At 25.4% G+C, this 21,510-nt stretch overlaps 1 protein-coding gene across 1 annotated transcript in view; it reads right to left on the bottom strand.

Moving 5' to 3' along the window:
* LOC117169387 (regulator of chromosome condensation) overlaps positions 1 to 19,021 on the bottom strand; it is a 20,923-nt gene extending 1,902 nt beyond the window's left edge. Inside the window, exons 1-5 of the mRNA XM_033355745.1 lie at positions 18,729 to 19,021; positions 18,545 to 18,625; positions 15,195 to 15,574; positions 9,212 to 9,575; positions 4,223 to 4,495 (exon numbers count right to left, since the gene is read on the bottom strand). Coding sequence (XP_033211636.1) covers positions 4,223 to 4,495; positions 9,212 to 9,575; positions 15,195 to 15,574; positions 18,545 to 18,625; position 18,729 — 1,099 coding nt within the window. The 5' untranslated portion in view covers positions 18,730 to 19,021. The remainder of the gene's footprint in view (positions 1 to 4,222; positions 4,496 to 9,211; positions 9,576 to 15,194; positions 15,575 to 18,544; positions 18,626 to 18,728) is intronic.
* Between the last annotated feature and the right edge of the window lie 2,489 nt (positions 19,022 to 21,510).

The raw sequence follows: 21,510 nt of genomic DNA, 5'->3' as shown, positions 1-21,510 counted from the left end.
TTAGACTAAGGATGGAATTGTAAATATATGTACAGGGAGCGGTGGCCCTCAAACCCGTAAAAGGGAGAGATTAAATACATACATACATACATACATACATACTTGCAACAAAAAACAAACTAACTTTCAACCATTTTAATCAAAACGATGAATATACAACGAAAATTAATTTTGAACAAAAGAGTAACTTTTAACCAAACAATTTTATTTTCAAGCTAAAAAATGAATTTTCACTAAAATGATAAATATTTAACTGGAATACTTGAATTTTCAATCAAAAAGATTAATTTTTAAAGAAGAAGATTAATTTTCAAATACAAAGATTAATTTTTTACAAAAAAAATACAATTTTTCAACAAAATATATACATTTTTAACGAAATAGATGATTTTTTCATTCAAGAAGAAAAATTTTCAACCAGATAGTTGAATTTTGAACTAAAAAAATAATAATTTGAAACTGAAAATGGAACAGTAACATTTTTCGTTCAAAAAAAATTAATTTTGAACCAAACATGAGTTTTCAACTAAAATAATCAATCTTCGACCGGAATAGTTGACTTTTCAAACAAAAAATTATTTTTTTATTACAAATAATAAATTGTCAACCAAAACTTAAATATTTACATTTTAAGTTAAAAAAATTAATTTTTAACCAACCAGATAAATTTTCAACTACAAGTGCGGAATTTTCAATTTAAAGAATTGCTTTCAATAAAAAAATCTAACTTTTTAAAAAATAGTTATATTTTCAAACAAAGTGATGAATTTTCAAACAAAATTGTGAATATTTAATTAAAATAAATGAATTTTAAACCATAAAGACAAATTTTTAACTGAAATCTGAATCTTTAACTAAAATAATTGAATTTTTTACTAAAAATATTCATTTTTAAACCAAGAAGATTAATTTCTCCCAAAGACGAATTTTCAGCTAAAAAAGATTATTTGAAACTAAAAAATGAATAATTAAATTTTTAGTAAAAAAATTAATATTTAACCAGTGAGATTAATTTTTATCGAAAATTATGGAATATGCAACTGGAACAACAGTTACATTTTCAGTTTAAAAAACCAAATAGTTTTCAAACGAAAAAGAAACAAATTTCAAGCGAATAGTTAAATTTTCAGCAAATATTCCTTTTCATCCAAAGAAAAAACAAGTTTTTAATGAAATAGCTCATATTATAACCAAAGAAATGGTTTTTTTAATTAAAATGATGAATTATCAACAAGAGTTTAACTTTCAACCAAGTACTTTTATTCAATTTTGAACAAATGTGTGGATTTTCAACGAAATAGTTTATTTTTCAATTAAAAAAGATAAATTTTCATCAAAATTGTTGAATTTTGAACAAGAAAAGGTAAATTTTCAACCATATAGATTAATTTTCTACAAAAAAAAGGCGAATTTTTCACAAAGTACATACATTTTCAAACATCTAGTTTAATTTCTAAATAATTAAAAAAAGATTTAATTAGATTAGGATAATCTGAAAAATCTGCGACTGTGTATAAAGTATAAATCACTTTATAAATTGACAAAAATTATTAAAATAATGAAACTTTGAATTTTAGTGCGATCAGAAGTAAATTCCCGGGTTTTAAACTAATTTATTGTCATTTTCCGGTTTTCCGGTCAATTCAAATATTTTGCATTTTTTAAACATAACTCGAAATTTGTATATAGATCCGCGAGGTTATTATAAATAATGTTTTTTTTTCAGTTTTTAGGGATTAAATGCACGTTTCATTCAGAAAGCTTTTAAAAAATTATATTACAAGATATTCTCAAATATAATAGCATCGTCGATTAATTATATAATTAAATACTGAAAAAAGAATTAATCATTTTTTGAATTTGTCTCGAAAGTCTAAGAATTTGCATAATATTTTAAACAAATTTTTATTTTATCTTCTGAAACTTAAAATTAGTAGCATATTCAGGTAAAAAATTAAAGTGGGTACTATACTAAATTCAGTTTAAATCTCTTCAAATTGTTAACTTTTCCAGTAAATATATTGCACTCCAAACAATATAGATGAATTTTCTACAAAAAACAAACGATTTTTCAACAAAATATATGAATTATCAACCAAATAGTTTAATTTTTAACTCAAAAAGATCGATTTTCAAAGAAATAGGTGCACTGTGGACTAAAAATATCAGTTTTAAACAAAAAATGGAATAGCTAAATTATTAGTTTATTACAAGAATTTTCCATTAAAAAAACAATAAAGATTCAAATAAAGTAATTAATTTTCAACTAAAATGATGAATTCTTAATTCAAATAGATACATTTTTGAGAAAAGAGTTTAACTTTCAACCAAGCAGCTTTATTTACAAACAAAGAGTAATTTTCTACCAAAAAGATGATTTTTCAAGAAAATACATCAATTTTCAACGAAATAGTGGAAGTTTAAACTAAAACACCAAATTTCAACCAAAAATGGAATAGTAAAATTTTCCATCAAAATAATTAATTTTCACGCAAAGTTATGAATTTTCAACTAAAATTATTAATATTTAACTGGAATAGACACGCTTTAAACAAGATTTCAACAAAACAGTTAAATTTTCAAATAAAAAGACAAATTTTCAGCAAAAAATGGAACAGTTAAATTTTTAGTTACAAACCTTAATTTTCTACAAAACAAAAAAAGACCTAAACTAAAACTTTTGAACTAAAATAATGAATTTTCTACTGGAATAGGTGAATTTCAAACCAAAAAGATGAATTTTCCATGAAAATTTTGAATATCTCACTGGAATACTTTAATCTTCAACCCAAAAATTCGATTTGTCAACAAAATCGATAAATTTTCAACGAAATATTTCAATTTTAAGCTAAAAGACAACTTTTCATTCAATCATGGAATAGTTAAATTTTCAGTTAAAAAATTAATTTTTACCAATGATGAATTTTAAACCTAAAAACGTGAATTTTTTAACCAAGTGATTTTGTTTTGCAACTAAAAAGATGAATATTTAGCTGGAATACTTGATTAAAAAAAAAAAGTAAATAGTAAAAAATAAAAAAAAAAAAGATTAATTTTCAATAAAAAAGATTAATTTGATACATTGAGGGCGATTTTCCCACAGAATAAATGAAATTTCAACTAAAAAAGAAAACTTTTTAACCAAATACTTGAGTTTTCAACTAAAATTGACCAATTTTTAATCATAACTGGGATACTTACATTTTTAGTTAAAAAAAGAATTTTTAACTAAACTAATGAATTTTTAAATAAAATGATGAATCTTAAACTGGAATAGTTGAATTTTCAACAAAAAATATGAATTTTAAATTAAAAAACCTAAATTGTCAAACAAAATTTGAATAGTCAAAATATCAGATAAAAAAATCAATGTTTAATCGAAGAGATGAATTTTCAACTAAAACGATGAATTTATTACTAGAATTACTTTGGTAAATTTTTAGATTAAAAAATTGATTTCCAAGCAAAATATTCAACAAAATGGTTATAGTTTTAACTGGAACAGTTAAATTTTCCGTAAACAAATTTTTAGTTGAAGAAAAACAGAATTTTGAGCAAAATAGCTCGTTTTTTAACCAGAGATAAAATTTTTCTTAGAATGATGAATCTTTAAAAAAAAAAGAGAAAAGTGAATTTGAAGCAGAAGACCTTAACTTTAAAAAAATGGTTGAACTTTCAACTAATAAAGATTTTTCAGTCAAGAGGAAATTTCTTTTTAATTAAACTGGAGTTTTCAAGCATAAAGAAAAATATGCAGCCAAGAAAATTAATTTTCTACCAAGAAGGACGAACTTTCAACTAATCACATGAATATTCAACAGAATAGTATACTTTTTAATAGAATAGTTCGATTTACAACTAAAAAAGATAAATTTTCAAATCAAAATAGAATAGTTAAATTTTCAGTTAAAAAAATTAATTACCAACAAAAAAAACTAGTGTTATAGAATGTAGTTAAATCCAGTAACATAAAGCTACTTTGATGAATTAAAAAAAAACATTGTTATATCATTTTATACTAAAATTTCAAAAAAATCGAAGCACGCTCTCGAAAAAATTCCCTGACAATTCCAGGTTTCCCAGGTAAGTAGTGTCTAGGGTCCGGATTTCCGATTTTAGATATTTTAAGGGAGTTTTTAAATTGAAGGGGAAAAATTGGATTGGCTAAAAAAGGGGATGGACTGTGATCCCTATAATTCCAAATTTGAGATTAACGACATACCAGAATCTGTCACAGCATACGACTGAGCAGTTCCTGCTCCAATGTCGATGCACTTTGAAGAATTGAGTGCAACGACTTGTTCCAGCTGCGTCGCATCCTCGCAATTAGCACCAAGCCCAAGACGTCCGTACTCTTTTCGTCCTAGAACGAACACTTTGCCGTCCGCATCTAGCGCAATTGTATGATGCATGCCGCCACATATGCGTATCCAATTCTTTCCAAAGAAAGTCTTTGAAAGTCGTGGATGAAAATGTACGTCTCCTTCCTTCAAACCTGCAATAAAATTGAGAAAAATCTTCTTACAGGCTTCCAAGTGCCCTATACAACTAAAAAAGTATCAAAAAAGCCGTTTTAATCGAAGAAATAAATTCCCGGTCATTTTCCGATTGGCAAACATTTTTCACAGTCAATGAAATTTAAAAAATCGAACACTAAAGTTAAACAACTTTTCATTTAAAGTGATAAAAACTGAGCTGCAAGTGAACTTTCAAAATTGAAGTTTAAAAGTTTTTAAATTAAAAAATATTGTACTCAAATGCTCAACAATTTACACGTATAAAATGGAAGGTACTAACAATTTTCAATTGATCAATTTAGAATGAAATGCAGATAAGTTGCCAAATTTATGATTTTTAACTTTTATAAATTACAGAGGTCAAAGGTTCAGATTCAGTTCCAAAAATATAAATCCACGTTATCATGTTCAATGCTCTACATTAAAAAATCAATCAATGAACTTTAAAAATTTCAAAATTTTATTTTTTAAGGAATTTTAAGCTAGAAACATAAAAAATTGTAATTTTTTGTTTTAACTGGACAGTTCTTAAATTAGAAGTTCAATTATTTTCATTTTAAATAGTTGAAACCTCCTTGAAAAGTTTCAAAATCTTAAGAAATCTAGAAAATTCTGCAAATTTTAAAAAACTTCCTTAAAATTTGGATGTATATGCAACAATTGAACATTCATTGTCTGTAGAAAAGATTTAATTTTAAGGGATATTTAGAAGTTTTGAAAAGATTAAAAATTAATTTCAAACTTGGAATAATAGCTTAATTAAAAATAAAATGTATATTTTTGCATATTTCAAACAAAAAATGCAGCAGCTTTGCAAGAATGGTGGAAGGCTTCAAAAAAATAAAACCATTTGCTCACGATTCATAGAAAAATTGAGAATGCTTTTTTATTTTGAAAAATTATTTTAAGAAAATATTTAAGGTTTTAAAAGATTTAGAAAATTATCCCAAAAGAATATGGAAGATTTTAACGAATTAAAAAAAAAACTTGCATGATAATTTTGAATCTTTTCAAAACTCCTAAATATCTCTTAAAATTACTCAAAATTTTTTCTACAAATAATAAGTGTTCCATTGTTATTTATACATCAAACTCAACAATTTCACTTAAAAATTTAACCATAAATATTAAAAATAAAGCTAAATAATCAATGATTATTCTCTTTCTTAATTCAAAAATTTCAAATTTAAATGGACAAAAATTTTATTTTGTAGACTGAAACAATATTTCAAATTTAATGAAATCCTTTAATTACGAATACATAATTGTGAAGTTTTTTTAAGTTGAAAATAGTTTATAAAGTTTGAATCAGACGTTAACATGTTTTAATGACAGACCTTAAAATTGAAACCATTTAATTTTTAACGTCAAAATCTGGAAATTCTTAAATTTTGAGCTGATTTCAAATCTTTTTGTCAAATAATTTATTGTTCACTTTTTAATATTCAAAGTACAGATCCAATAAAAAAATTATTTATTAAATAAAAATGTCTTTTATCACAAATTTTCAACTTCAAATCTAATGGAAATTTAATTATTTAATTAATTAATTAAATTATTAATTAATTAAATTAAATTATTATTAAATTAAATTATTAATTAATTTTTATTTAATTAATTTAAAAGGAAAATTTCTTTAGGCCTCGGAATCACTTCCGAGATCAAAAATAGTGTCACAAATTTGAAAAAAAATAATGTCATAAAATTTTTCAAGTATTAAACTAATGTGAAATCCAACTTTAAGTGTTTAGTCCGAAATCAAGAAGTATACAATGGAAAATCAACTATATTTTTTAAGCAAAATTTATGGTTTGTAACTTAATTTTAAAAGTATGAAAAATGAACTTCAATTTTGAATGATTTATCCCATTTTTATTCTTTTTCCTATTTGACTCTTTTTCTCGTTTTTCCTATCTCTAGTTCGAAAAGTCAGTATGTCAATTCTGTGAACGGTTACAAATTCGTGCCTAACCCTACTTGTGATGTAATATACTATTAATAGAAAAATTAAAAATTTAACGTTCCAAGTTTAGTTTTTTCGTTTAGTTTTGAATAATTGACTTATAATTATTGACTTTAAATGAACAGTGAATTATTTATAAATATTAGGGAAATTGTTCTCTTGAAATTTTAAACAAATTCCGAATCGTCTTGTAAAATCAATTATTATTCCGTTGTTAATCCTTAATGCACAGTTCAATTTTGAAAATCAATTATACTTTATATTCAGATTTGGCAAACTAAAATGTTCTTTTAAATCCAAAATTGTAGATTTCAAACCCTTCTATTTTTTTATTTTTTTAGGTCTTGAAAACTGTATTTTAAAATTCTCTAAATTAAAAATGTACGCTTAAAAATTAAAACCTAATACTCAAAATTTTGAAGTGAAAGCTTTTCGAATTTAGCTTTGTAAACTGAATAATATCATAATAGAAAAATACCCACCTTCAATTATATTAATTGTACACAACTATTTTTACACCAAATGAAAGAAAATAGGCAGTTGATAAAACGACAATAAATATTATATTTTTAGGGTAACCATAGTAGAAACACTCAGGGTGGCCGTTTTAATCACATAACAAAATTCCCGGTCATTTCCCGGGTCGCAAACATTTTTCACGGTCAATAAAATAAAAAAATTAAAACTCCATTGTAAAAAATTTTTCAATGTCAACAGATGAAAATGAGCAGTAAATCATTTTAATCAACTTTAAGCTAGAAATATTAACAATTGAAATATTATAGTTGTTTATAAACTAAAAACTTCTGAAATTAAAAGATAAAATATTTTCATTTTACATTGTTTAGAAATCCTCTAAAAGCTTTAAAATTTTACTTCAAAATCTTCAAAAATCTACATGTTTCAAAATTTAAAAATATTTCCATAAAATCTTCCAGATTCATTTTTTATAAATTTGAAAATCTTTTTAAATATTCTCTTAAAATTAATCTTTCAAAATGAAAAGTCATTTTCCTATAAATGTTAAGAAAACATTTTTCATTATTTTGGAGCCTTTTTTAATTCTTAAAAAGCTTTTAAATTTTTTGCTTGGAAACGGCAAAAATTTATATTTTGTTTAAATTAGGGCGTGGCATATATGCACCGCAATTTCGGTACGGAGAGCCAGATTTTGTCGGTATAGGTTGACACTTCCTTTCAATTATTTGAAATCATTTCAAATTTTAAACTAATTTTGAATCTTTTTAGACCTTCTGAATATCTCTTTAACTTACTCTAATTTGTTTCTGGAATTATAGGTGTTCTATATTTATTTTCGTTTGTATATATTTATTCAATTTCTTATATTATTAATATTTATTTATATATTTATATTTTAATTTTTATTGTGCATCAGAATTCAACAATTTTACTTGTAAATTAAATTTTTTCAGAAAGCTCAATTAAAATTGTAACGTTGAGAGTTCAGTTTTTCTTTAATTTTTAATATTTTATTGATAATTACTGATTTTACATGAACAATGATATAATTCTAGATAATCACCAATTGTTATTTTTCTTATTTAAATAATGTCAAATTTCCAAATTTTAGACCAAACCAATATTTTAAACTTAATAAAAGCATTTAATTATGAATTTATTATTTTAAAGTTATTTTTAAATTAAAAATAGTTTATAAAATTTGAATCAAGCGTTTATATTTAGTTTAACTACTAAGACTTTCCAACTGAAATAGATAAATTTTCAACATTAAAATCTGGAAATTATTAAATTTTGAACTGATTCCGAACAATCTTGTAAAATCAATAATAGTATTCACTTTTTGAATCTTAAATTAAAATTCAATTTTAAAAATCATTAATTTATTCATATTCACAATCGATCAAATAAAAAGGTTTTTTAAAATCAAAAATTATCAATTTCAAACGTGAAAGATTTTCGAATTACGCATTGTAAACTGAAAGAAATCATCAATGAAAATGATAATAATTCAACCACCTACAGGTCGCAAATTTTAACCAAATCAAACAAAATTTAGCTAGAAATGTTTGTAAATGAATTTCAAAGAGACTCACGAAGCCAAATTTTTCAAAATAATTTGTTTAAACAAATAGTTAAAACGATTATTGCTAAATTGGGAATATGTTGCAAAAATAATGCTAAAATATATAAACCCTAAACCGATAATACCTAAAGCCATAAACCCTAAACCGAATTGACCAAATAGCAAAAATAGCTTCACTATTAAATCCATAAATTTGTCAAATAATTTATTTGTTCAAACAGATTAATTCAAAACAACTTAATCAATACTAAAAACACATTTGTTTATACGCAGTGAGATTTAAAAATACAATTTGTTAATAAAAAATTAATCTAGAAAAAATATTTTGTTCTCACAAATTTTTTTTGCAAAATTAATGGCAAACTTGAAATTAGCTATGCATCAAACTCCTTAAATTCTATATGGTTTATCTAGTTCATGACCCGAAATCTTGTATTCACGAAAGGGTTATACAATTAAGTAAAAAAAAACTTGATTTCGCCATAGTTTGTTTTAAAAAAAGGTTTAAGCAAAATATTTTTTTTTTAATTTGGCTTCGTGACTCTCTTTGAAGTTGCATTACAAACATTTCTGGCTGAATTTTGTTTGATTTGGTTGAGATTTGCGACCTGTAGGTGGTTTTGAACGAAATTATTGCTATATAAAATACGAAGGAAAAATCCTTACCGATTTGTTTGTAATTATTTAGTCCAAACACGTAGATGTCCCCATTAGGATACGATTTGGCGAACGTGCAAGAGGTCGAAGCCCATATATCGTCAAATTCTAACTTCTTGCCCATTTTGAATTCAACCAATGCAGGCACGAGCAAAGGTCCTAATCCATGCCTACTGTGTCGGTCCGAACTTCTGGGCGATACCCTTCCCAATTGACCCTGTTCTCCACAGCCACAGGTGTAGATGAGTCCTTGGGTATCAAGTAAAACCAAGTGATCCGCCCCCGATGCAATTTTAACTATTTTTGAAGATAATATCTCGACTGGAAGCTTTTCATTGCCTCTCAGGGTCAAGCCCATAGTCCCGTGTGAATCCTGCAGAAGAAACAAATACATATTTATATGAGAAAATATATTTTACATTATTACAGAGAATAAATTCATTCAAAAAATGAGAATAACAAAAACTGGGTAAAGCCCAATTTTCGGGTAAATCGGAGTTTTGCAGCTGCAAGTACTTAAGGAAGTTGTCGTGCTAAAAGTCAGTTATTTGAAAAAAAGACTTTTTCTATGATTTTTAGAATCTTGGAAATTTGAAATAAAAACCATTATTTTATATAAAAAAATTTTAATTCACAAAAGTAAAACATTAATTTTAATTATGCTTTTTCTAATAAGAGAACTTTTGTCTCCTCTGTTTGTTTACGAATAATTTTTCCACTCAAAGTATGGAAAAACTGAAATTTGGCACATAAAAGTCAAACTATAATTTCCTTCAATCGCCAAAACGACTTCAAGTATTGCTTAAAATAATAAATATTTAATAATATTTGATAAAATGAAACCTTTACAAATTTTGTAAACAAATTCAAAATTTTGACCCTTTCGCATAGAATTTTTTGTTCACACTGGAAATGTTTTAAGCTATTGGACGAATTACTGCTAGTCACAAAAACATTAGAAAAGTTAACAATAAACCACTATTATTAAAAATTCTTATGGCAAAATATTTAAACTTAAGCTTTTATCAAATTTAAATTTTCTTTGATTGCTAGAATGCAGCGTTTTTTTATTCATTCTCCTTCTATTGCGATTGAAAACCCGACTTTTTTCAAGTGAAACTACCAACATTTGGAATTTGTTTATCTAAATTGTTTATAATTATTTAAGTTGTTATATTTGACTAAATCTTATAAAAAATACATTTTTTAAGGACTATCTGTAGCCAATCTAGCGACTAAAGAGAATTAAAATGTGATAAAACCTTAAATTTGAATATTTTATCACAAGAATTATTTATAACAATGGTTACTGTTCACTTCGCAAATGTTTTTTGACTAGCAGTCGTTCGTCCAACAGCTCAAAACATTTCCAGTTGAAAAATATCTTTTTTTCTATGCGAAAGAGCAAACATTTTGAATTTGTTTATAAAAATTTTAATTGTTACATTTTATCAAACATTAATAAATATTTATTATTTTAAGGAATACCTGAAGCCATTCTGGCGATTGAAGGAAACTATAATTTGAAAAAATATCAAATTTTAATGTTTCGCCACAAAAATGGTTTATAACAATGGTTATTACAAACTTTTAAATTATTATTGTAATTAAATGTCATTCCTGCATTAATATGAAACACTTTTAACAAACAGAACACTTTTTTTAACGATAATAAGAATATTTGCTAATTTGTTCATAAAATTGGTTTATAACAAATAAATAGAATAATAAAGAAATTATTTGTATTATATAAGACCCTAGACATTCATTTAAGAGAATATAAAGTATACCTAATCAGTTATTAAAGCTTAAAAAATTGTTTTGTACAAAATTTCAGTTTTTCCATACTTTGAGTGAAAACATTATTAATAAACAAAGAGGAGACAGAAGCTCGGAGCGTCAAGCTCTTCGGAATTTAATGAACTTTAATGTATAAAAGAATTCAAGAAATGAAAAAAAATTTAAGGATGGACATTTTTTAACGAAAAAAGTGCATTTTCTCCCACCATACGTCGATCCATACAAATTAAAAAAAAAATGATTGCAGCCATAGAAAAATGTACTTTCAAAATTAGAAACAGTAGAGTTGTAGTGAATGTTTTCCGGGAAATAATAAGCCGTCATTTACTAAAATGCAAACATTTTTTAAAAATTGGTAAAAAGCGTAGGTCAGAAAAAAATCAATTGCAAAAAACATGGTTAAAATTAAAGTTTTTCTTTTGTTAATTTTAACATTTTTGATAAAAAATAATGTTTTTTATTTGAAATGATATCAGTTACAATATTTTGATCCTTAAAATCATAGAAAATCTATGTTTTGCAGATACCTGACTTTTGTTACAAATACCGTTAGGTTGAGACCTTTCGATAAGCAATTATTTTTGCATTCGTTTAAAAGATAATTATATGAAAAAAATAAATAAAAAAATAAACCAGAATAAAAATTACAGGGTAGCCACAGAAATGATTTTTCATAATTCTATGACTTTTCCCATGGTAATTTTTTATTTTCCGTGACCATTAACATTTAAAGTCTAAATTCTAATAGTTTATTATTCTCAGAGCTGATATTTAAACCTTAAGTTTATAAAAAATGTATAACCCACACAATGAATTTTAAGTGAATTTTAACGAATTCAGAATTTCAAAATAATTCAGGTTAAATATAAAAGAATTGAAATGAACTGAAAACAATTTAAAAAGCTTAGAACAGTGCAAGGAAATTCACAAAAAATTTAATTAAATGCCTCATAATTAAAAGTAAAGTTAAAAAGCTTCAGAATGAATTACACAAAAACTAAAAAATGCATTGAATTGAGTAAATTTAGAAGAATTCAAGGGAACTAAGAAAATTCGATGGAATTGCAAAAAATATTTGAAAATCTTTTGAAATCCTTGAACCCTTACGAAATCTGTAACTTTTTGTGCATAAATTATTTGAATTAAATTTGAATATTACAAAATTCTGTGAAATTTTGCAAAAAAAAAGTGAATTTTGATCAAATATATTTTATAAAAAATTTTTTTAAAAATCTTTTGAAACTTTTTTAAAGCTCTTGAAAATGTTCAAAAATACCTTAAAATCACTTTAAATTATTGAAATCAATTGAAAATTCTTTGGGATATTTTAAAATAACCTGAAATCCTTTAAATGTTTGGAAACTTTTGAACCTATTTAATTAAAAATACTATAAATACTTTTAAAATTTTTGAAAAGCCTTGAAAATTATTAAAGCTATTGAAAATGCCTTGGAATTTTTTAGAGTACCCTAAATTCTGTTAAATTCTTCTAAATGCTTTCAAATTATTGAAATCAATTGAAAATTTCTTTACATCTTTTAAAATACCCTAAATTATTTTAAACCACATGAAATCTTTTGAAATACCTTGTAAATTCCTTGGAATTTTCCAAAATACCTTAAAATCTTTGAAATCCTTTGAAATTATTGATATCGATTGATAATTCTTTTAAATCTTTTAAAATACCCTAAAATAGTTTAAATCTTTGAAATATTATGAAATCTCTTGAACCTTTTCAAAGCTCTTGAAAATACCTTGGAATTTATAAAAATGTTTACAAATTATTGAAATCTATTAATAATGCTTCAGAATCTTTTAAAATATCCTCAAATGTTTCAAATCCTTTAAATTATTTAAATTAAATTAAATTTACCTTCGGAATGTTTCGAAATACCCTAAACCATTCAAATTCTCTTGAAAATTCTTTGCAAGTTGAAAAAAATGCTTTAAAATCTTTCGAAATATCTTAAAAAATTATTTGAATTGATTAAAATTCCTTAAAATCTTTTAAGGTATCTTAAAACATTTCACGTTTCTCAAAATTATTGAAATCTATCAAAAATTTCTTGGAATCTTTTAAAATATCCTACAATTTTTGGAATTACCTTGAAAATTTTGAAAATCTTAGAAATCCCTCAAGTCTCGTGAATACATTTTTTGAAATCCATTAAAATATTATAAAGTCCCGTGAAATTACATAAGATCTGATATTACTTGAAATCTTGCAAAATTGATTGCAATACCGTAAGAACTTTTAAAATCGATTAAAATCATTGAAATTATCGCAAATCTTATAAGTATTTTGGAACCTATAAAAATATTCTAAAATCTTGCAGGTCCTACAAAATCGCTCAATTTTTAGGAATTGGTATGAAATTCTTACAATCTTACTGAAATTTGTTTAAATCCACAAAAATCATTCAAATGGTTAAAATCAAATAAAATTTCTTTAAATCTTTTAAGATGACCTAAAATATTTCAAATTCTTTGACATATTTTCAAACATTTTAGAGCTTTTGATCATTGCTTGAACGTTTTAAAAATACCCTAAAATACCTTCAAATTATTGAAATCTATTAAAAGTGCCTTTGAATCTTTTAAAATGCCCTAAAATAATTAAAACTCTTTAAAACTTCGTGAAGCTCTTACAAATTTCTTGTGATCTTTAAAAATACCCTAAAATATTTAAAATCCCTTTCAATCATTGAAATCTGTGAAACTTTTTTTGGAATCAAATAATTCAAATACCTCGACACTTTTTAAAGCTCTTACAATTTTTTTGGAATCTCTAAAAATACCCTAAAATCTTTTAACTCACTTGAAATCATTGAAATCTGTGAAACATTTCTTGAAATCTTATAAAACACCTCAAATATTTCGAATCCCTTGAAACTTTTTGAAGCTCTTGAAAATTCTTTGTAAAATAACCTAAAATGCCTTCAAATTACTAAAATTTATTAACGACTTCTTAGAATCTTATAAAATTTCCTAAAATATTTTAAACAAATTAAAGAAAAGTCATTAGTAGATTTAATTCAACAGAGATTAAGGATGTACACTACGTACAATCAATATCAACAGTTGCCTATCTATTATTAATTTCTGTAAATCTTAATGGAGATTTCTAAGCACACTTCAGAAAAAAAATCAGGTTAAAATTGTTTATTCAACAGTAGTTAATTAAAGGTTTAGTTTTTCCTTTCTCTTCAGGGAAAAATTACAATATTCATTTAATCCTAAAGGTTAAGGCCTCATTTTATTCTTCAAAGGATTCTCCACAATTTTATTTGGGTGCTGTTAATTAAAATTTAAACTGGGATTATTTATAACAATAATAACTGTATGATCTCTCAATTAATTTTTTCTAATAAAATCAACCCAAATAGTAATTAGAGAATCCTTCGAGGCATACAATGAGACTTTGATCATTAGGATTAAATTAAAATGGTAACTTTTCCTTTAACACAAAGGAAAAACTTAACCTTTGAATAAATACTGTTAAATAAATAATTTTAACCTGAATTTTTTTTTTCTAAAGTGTACTTAGAAGCCTAAATCAAGATTCACAGAAATTATTAATAGATCTTTTTTTGTAGATTTTATAAATCATTTTAAAGATAGGCAATTTTTGAGATTGATTGTACGTAATGTATATCCTTAACGCATGGGTTAATTTATTGAAAGAAAAGTGATTTAAGTGAGATTTTCATTTAAAAAAGTGCCTATAGTGACTTCAACTTAAAAAAGTTACTAAAAAGTAATGTGGAAAATGGAACAATAATTTTAAAATAACTAAGAATTACAAGTAGGTACAGCCCACTTTGTTTTTCCTCCATCTTACTCAGAAGTGATAAGGATTAAACTTACGTTTTCTGTCATCTGTGATATTTGTTTTGTGTGATAAAAGATCATTTTCAAACCCTTTTAAAGTTTTAGATGCACATATAAATTAAAAGCAGGAAAAAGTGAATTTTAAAATAATTGAAAATGACAACTAGGAAAAGCTCATTTCGTGTTTTTCTCCCCCCTAATTTGAAAACATTTTTGTAATGCTTGCAAACTTTGAAAGTACAGCTCATATGGATCATTAGCTTCTATAATTTTTTCTTTTGCGCCCTATCACAAAAACTGTTTTCTGCTTCTCCTGTAAAATGTTACTTTAGTATAGAATAGTTTTAAATTATTTTAGTACCCTGAATGCTCCCCATGCGAAAACGCGACCATCATCCAGAAGAGCCGCACTGTGAGAGTCTCCAGCTGAGATTTGAATGACCTTGGCAGGGAGCTCCACGAATCCCGGAATAGTTTCGGATCCTTCTTCCGACGTGTCCCTCCCCAAAGCTCCCTCATCATTGCAGCCAAACGATAAAACTTTTCCAGTTTTTGTCAGGCATACGCTATGCATCCCACCAGCCACGACTGCGGCGATGTCTTCGAAGCCGGGAAGAACGGCTGGTCGGGTTTTTTCGAAAATGTCAGGTCCCAAACCGAGCTGCCCGACCTCCCCATTCCCGAATACGAGGGCATATCCTCCTTCTTTTACTGGATGGAGATTTGGTGTGACTGTGAGCTCTGTAATTCCAAGAATTCTTATTTAAAACAGAGGATTTCTTCAGGTGCTTTACATTTTACACAATTTCTGTTCAATAGCAACACCATTTTTTATGAAATATACTGGTGTCTTCTTTAACTCACATTTTTGAAATTCGAGTAAGTCATAAACTAAGATTTAAAGAAAGTTAATTTCTAATAAAAATAGAGAAAAACATTCATTACAGAAGAAAAGGGATCTAGCTAATATTTTTGCTAAGATTCGGATTTTTTCTACATATTATTTTAATTTTTCTGAATCTCTTTTTCAAAAGAATTTTTCAATCGGGAAGATTGATTTTTCACTAAGAAGATTAATATTTTACCACAAAAGAAGAGTTTTAAATAAAATTCATGCATTTTCGAGTAAAAAAAAAAAAGAATCTCCAATAAAAAAGTTAAAGTTTTATCCAAAGAAATTAACTTTCAACTACAATGATGAATTTTTAGCTAAAAAACTGAATTGTGAACCAAGGAGTGAAATTTTCGACCAAAAATATGAATTTGCAACAAAAGATTTCAACCAAAAGTGGCGTAGTTAAATTTTGAACAAAAGACATAAATTTACAACCATAGTGATGAATCTTCAAAAAAAAATTTTTGAACCAAATACTTAGATTTTTGGTCAAATATATGAATTTTCAACCATTAAGATTAATTTTTTGTACCCCAAAAATACGTATTTTCAACAAAATACATGAATTATCAACCAAAAAGGACAAATTTTCAACCAAAAATAAGACAGTTATATTTTCAGTTAAGAAAAAGGAATTTTCAACAAAATACTAGAGTTTCCAACTAAAAAAGATACATTTTTAATAAAAAAGGGAAGTAAGAAATTAAGTTTTAACCAATTAAAAACGAATTCTCAACCAAAAAAGGAATTTTTAACAAATTATTTGATTCTTTAACGAAAAACGTAATTATTAATTTTTCAACCAAAAACAGCTGAATTTTCTCAAAGACAGATTTTCAACTGAATGCATGAATTTTTAAATAAAATAGATGAAATTTTAACTAAAATAGATAAATTTTCAACTGAAAAAGATACATTTTTAAATAAAAATTTAATAGTTAAAGTTTTAGTTATCACATTAAGTTTTAACCAAATAAATAGGAATTTTTAAACAAAATAGTTAAATTTCAACAGACAAAAAAAGTTTTCGAATTAAAATGACGAATCATCAACGACAAAATGAATTTTTAACAAGTGAGTTTTACTTACTTACTAAGACAAAAGACACATTTTCAAGGAAATAGTTTAATTTTTAACCAAAGAAATAACTTTTCAACAATAATGATGAATCTTCAATGAAAAATCGAGTTTTGAACCAAACAGTTGAACTTTTGACCATAAAGATGAATTTTCTACAAAAAAAAAAATACGAATTCTTAACCAAATGTATGTATTTTCAACATTTTCAAAAAAAAAGTAGAGTGGTTATATTTTCAGTTTAAAAAATTATTTTTTAACAACAAAAAAAAGGAATTTTAAAGAAACAAAAAATTAATTTAAAAAAAAAAGACATTTTCAAAAGACAATGCATTAACTTCTAACTAAAAATGATACATTTTCAACCAAACATGAAATAGTTACATTTTCAGTTAATTATTTAAGTTTCAACCATCTATAAAACAAATTCTCCAAAATTGTTTAAATTAAAAAAAAGTTTTCGAATTAATATGATGAATCATCAACACTTTCGACTAAGCAGTTGAATATTTTCAATTAAAAATGTAGTACTTGACATTTCAAGCAAAAAATATTTTTATTTGAAACTAAAAACAGTCGATGCAACTAAAGACGAATTTTCGACAAGATAGTAGAAAATGTTCGTTGAAAAAAGATTAACGTTCAATCAAGTAGTTACAATTTTGGCCAAAAAAAGATTTAATTTTTACAACAGATGGCATTAATAGAGAAGTAAAAAGAAATTAATGTAGAATTTTCCATACTAAATGACGAATTTTCTACAAAACCGTTGAATTTTTAATAAAAAAATTAATATTCTACCAAATAGTTGAATTTTAAACCTAAAATGACATTTTGAACAAAACGATAAAAATGTATGTCCATTCCCTAAGTTTATACATTATACAAATCACTTTTTCAAGGTCAAAATTGAAATTGAACAGTCACAATGAGAACGGACATTTTCTATTTCGCATTTAATTTAATTTTTGCGCATCTATTTTAATAAGTTTTATCAAAACCCTCAATTTATTGAATAGTTTCATGTGAGCTCAATTAGATGACTATATATTACAAAATATAATACGATAAATTAAATGTGTTGCTTTCGTTTAATTGTATAAAAAAACTGTCATTTGACCAAAGATATAAACAATGTTTTTCTAGTTTTTTTAACTCTATTTTTTAATTAAGCATTTTCCTTGGCATCATTCTACTAAATTTACTCTACATACAATCACTCTTTAGGAGCTACCGTCCTTTTCTGAAGTAAATATTTCAATTTACTTTTTAATACAAGAGTCTCTAAGCCTTTCAACAATTTTAACTCCGATATTTTAATCAAGCAGGGAATGATTTGAAAATTACGAATTTTGCAACAAAGACATTTCAATTTCTCTCACTAAATAACTATATTCTAAAACACATTCTATCGATTTAAATTATGCCTGAGAAACGTGTAACGGTCACTGTATTTGCATATATAATACAAGTTGGCATTTAGAGGTTATAGCCGTTGGAACGTTACGAAAATCCAGAAAATTAATAGTACTCATAATTGAAAAGAGCTAAAATTAAGATAATGAACTATAAATTTAATAAGAACAATAAAATTTTCACAAAAAATAAACGTTCTCTAGAGTTTAGTCATTTATCCAGGAAATTCAAAGTCTCATGCCCGAACAAGGTCACTTGAAAAGAAGCGTTTTTTATGAATTAAAAGCAGCTTGTTTTTTCAATTTATTCAATCTAGAACATACCTTGCTTTTTGGTCCGCTTTAAAGGCTTCGTCTCCTTTTCTGGAGCAGCGGCAATTCGTTTTTGTCCTTTCTTTGGTGGCACTGAAATATTTTGAGGTTAGATTAATATAATTCGTGATATATCTGATAATACTGAGCGGATTGAATTAAACTGTAGAATTTAAATATAAGGTGTTATACGTACTTATTATTTGTGAAAATTAATCTAGTTCTCTAATGAAACCTTCTAAATATCAATTGGCGCCAAATAGTTTCACTGTTCGTCTGTTGCACTTGCGGTCATAAACGCCTAACGGAATAAACGTGAGATAAACACTTAAATTTCGGAAACTCTGTTGGAGGGCGGTAATGTCGAACATCTGTTATTTCTTCCAGTACGGGTTAAAATGTTTTGATAAATATTATAAAAAGTTTTAAATAAAGAAATAAACAGTGTTGTCTGTTAAGAAAAGTCAACATAATTTGAACGGCTTGAAGGTTACTCTTAATTACTCTTTTTTTTCCCGAAAAGTTTAAAATAATGACCCCTCCTATTGTAATTTAGTAGCTGCACACCTGCAGCCAATCAGAAGCTTTTAGTACAACGAAATCGCAAATGAACCAATCAGAAATTCTGTTCCTAAAGCGTCACTTCTGCCACTGTTTGGCACTAAAATTTAAAAGTTAGTAAATAATTATGGATCTTCAATAGAAGGAAAAAGAAAAGAATTTTGAACCAAATACTGGAATTTCCTACTAAATAAGACAAATTTTTAACAAAAAAGTTGAATTTAAAAAAAAAGAAGAAGAGCATTTTCAATCAAACAAGGAGTATTAAAGTTAAATTATCAAACGAAAAAATGAATTTTTGAATTCTTGTAATACATGAATTTTCAACTAAAAAAGAAAAGTTTTCTGCCTGAAATGAAATAGTTATAGTTATTGGGTAAAAATTAATTTTCTCTGAATAAAAGATTACTCTTAATTATTTTTTCCCCTCCGAAATGTTTGAAATAATTAACCCTTCGTACGTCATTCGCAGCTGCACGCCTGCAGTCAATCAGAAGTGTTGAGTACAGCGAATCAGAACTTCTGTTTTTGTAAGCGTCACTTCCGCCATCATTTGGCTTCAAATTTAAAAGGTTAGTAACTTTTTTAAAACTAAAGTTATAATCGTTAAAAATGAATTCCGTTGATATATATTCAAAATCTAATAAATATTTTTCATAAATATCGATTTATGATTTGTATGTATCTTACACGTAACTAAAATGAAAATGTGACGTTCTTTGGACTTTGCTTTTCATTTGAAACAAAAATGATTGCAGATTGTGATATGACCTAGATATTTTTTCTTGGACTTGATTTTTAAATCTATATTTATATTTAAAATAATGTAGTTTTTAAAAACAATTTTTATATACAGGATTTAACAATACAAAAAATTGACTGGGATTCTTTATTTTTATTCTTTGGAAAAATTAATTTTAAAAAACTATCAAAAGATTTAGGCCAGAAGTAAAATAAATAAGGTGTAAGCAGCCTTACAATTATTTTTACCTGTACATTTTATTTTAAAATTGGTTTAAATTAATGATCGAAATATACATTTCTAGTTACTTCAAAATTAAGGACTACTTGGATTTAGGTTTTTTTTTCAAATTTAATTAATTTTATTTGCTCTTGATATGATCAAATAAAAATTAAATTAAATATTTTAAATTTATATTTTCTTCAAAGGTCGACAGGGAAACCTGAAGATTAACATTTTCAAATAGAACATTCAATTCAAAACCAGTTATTTCTTTTATTTAATATTATTATTAGCCATTTCTACTCTTAAATATTGAGGCCTATATAAATAAATAAAAACTGCAGTAAGGGTCATCCATATATTACGTATAGTTTATTTTGTATTATTTTTGTACCGCCTCCCTTTTAACGCTATTGTAACAGTAGTCAACCCCCCCCCCCCCCGATATTACCTAACTTTAAGTAATCTGATTTTTTGCTATAAATAAAACGTTTTCAATGCAAACAAAAATTAAAGCTGATCTTTTAAGTGTACAGTTTTTGATAAAAAATAGCAGTAACAATATATCTTAACAAATAAAAAAAAATTTTTTTGACGTCAACAAATTGCATGATTGATAGAATACTTAAGTTTAAAAACTAGTAATTGTAAGTAAAAAAAAGTTTACGTTGAAAAAAATTATATAAAAAATACTTTGAAAAAAGTTGTAAATATGTATCCCATAAACGAAATAAGAAGGAACGTAATGTTTGTTGCTATTTAAAAAATTCTAACTTGAGCAAAAATTATTTTTTTCTAAAATATATGATTATATATTATTATTCGCTCTAAAAAAAGTAGTCAAAAGTGATTTCTACATTTTTTCATATCATAAATTAACAGTACGGAGAAAGTTGTCCTAAAATAGTAAGATGGACATCCTTTTGAAGCTCTGAAAAGTTCAAATCTGAATTTTTAATCAATTTTTTGTTATTAAACAAAAAAAACCAACATTTTCTGAACACGTTGGCTTGGATGGTTATACTTTCGTTTAAGAGATAGGTGAAAAGTATTTAGGACTTTGTTTTTAGAGCATAAAATAAGCTATAAAATAAGCCCTCAGAAAAAATATTTTACAAATATGAATTTGTTCATTAACATTGTGTGTTTTTCAGGGAAGACAAAGCGATGATGAATTTTCATTGCTGCGAACAAAAATTTCCATCAGATTTTTGTTATTAGATCCTCAAATTTTATTGTTAAAAGTATCTAGCCGATTGTGCGTATTCGGGAAAAAGTATGTTTAAGGGCATGTGACACAGCTAAATACCTATATTACCGACCTCACTTTTTCAGTTCACTGAATGTTTTCTTAAACCTAAGAACTTTTTTTATACATAAAATATCGGTCTCAAACTTTGAGAAATGCAAGAGCCGAAAGAAAACTACGTTTAAGTACAAAGCTTAATAATAA

This window comes from Belonocnema kinseyi, chromosome 3 (assembly GCF_010883055.1).
Source record: "Belonocnema kinseyi isolate 2016_QV_RU_SX_M_011 chromosome 3, B_treatae_v1, whole genome shotgun sequence".
In the NCBI taxonomy this organism is placed as follows: domain Eukaryota; kingdom Metazoa; phylum Arthropoda; class Insecta; order Hymenoptera; family Cynipidae; genus Belonocnema; species Belonocnema kinseyi.
This window is presented reverse-complemented; position numbering and strand designations above follow the sequence as displayed.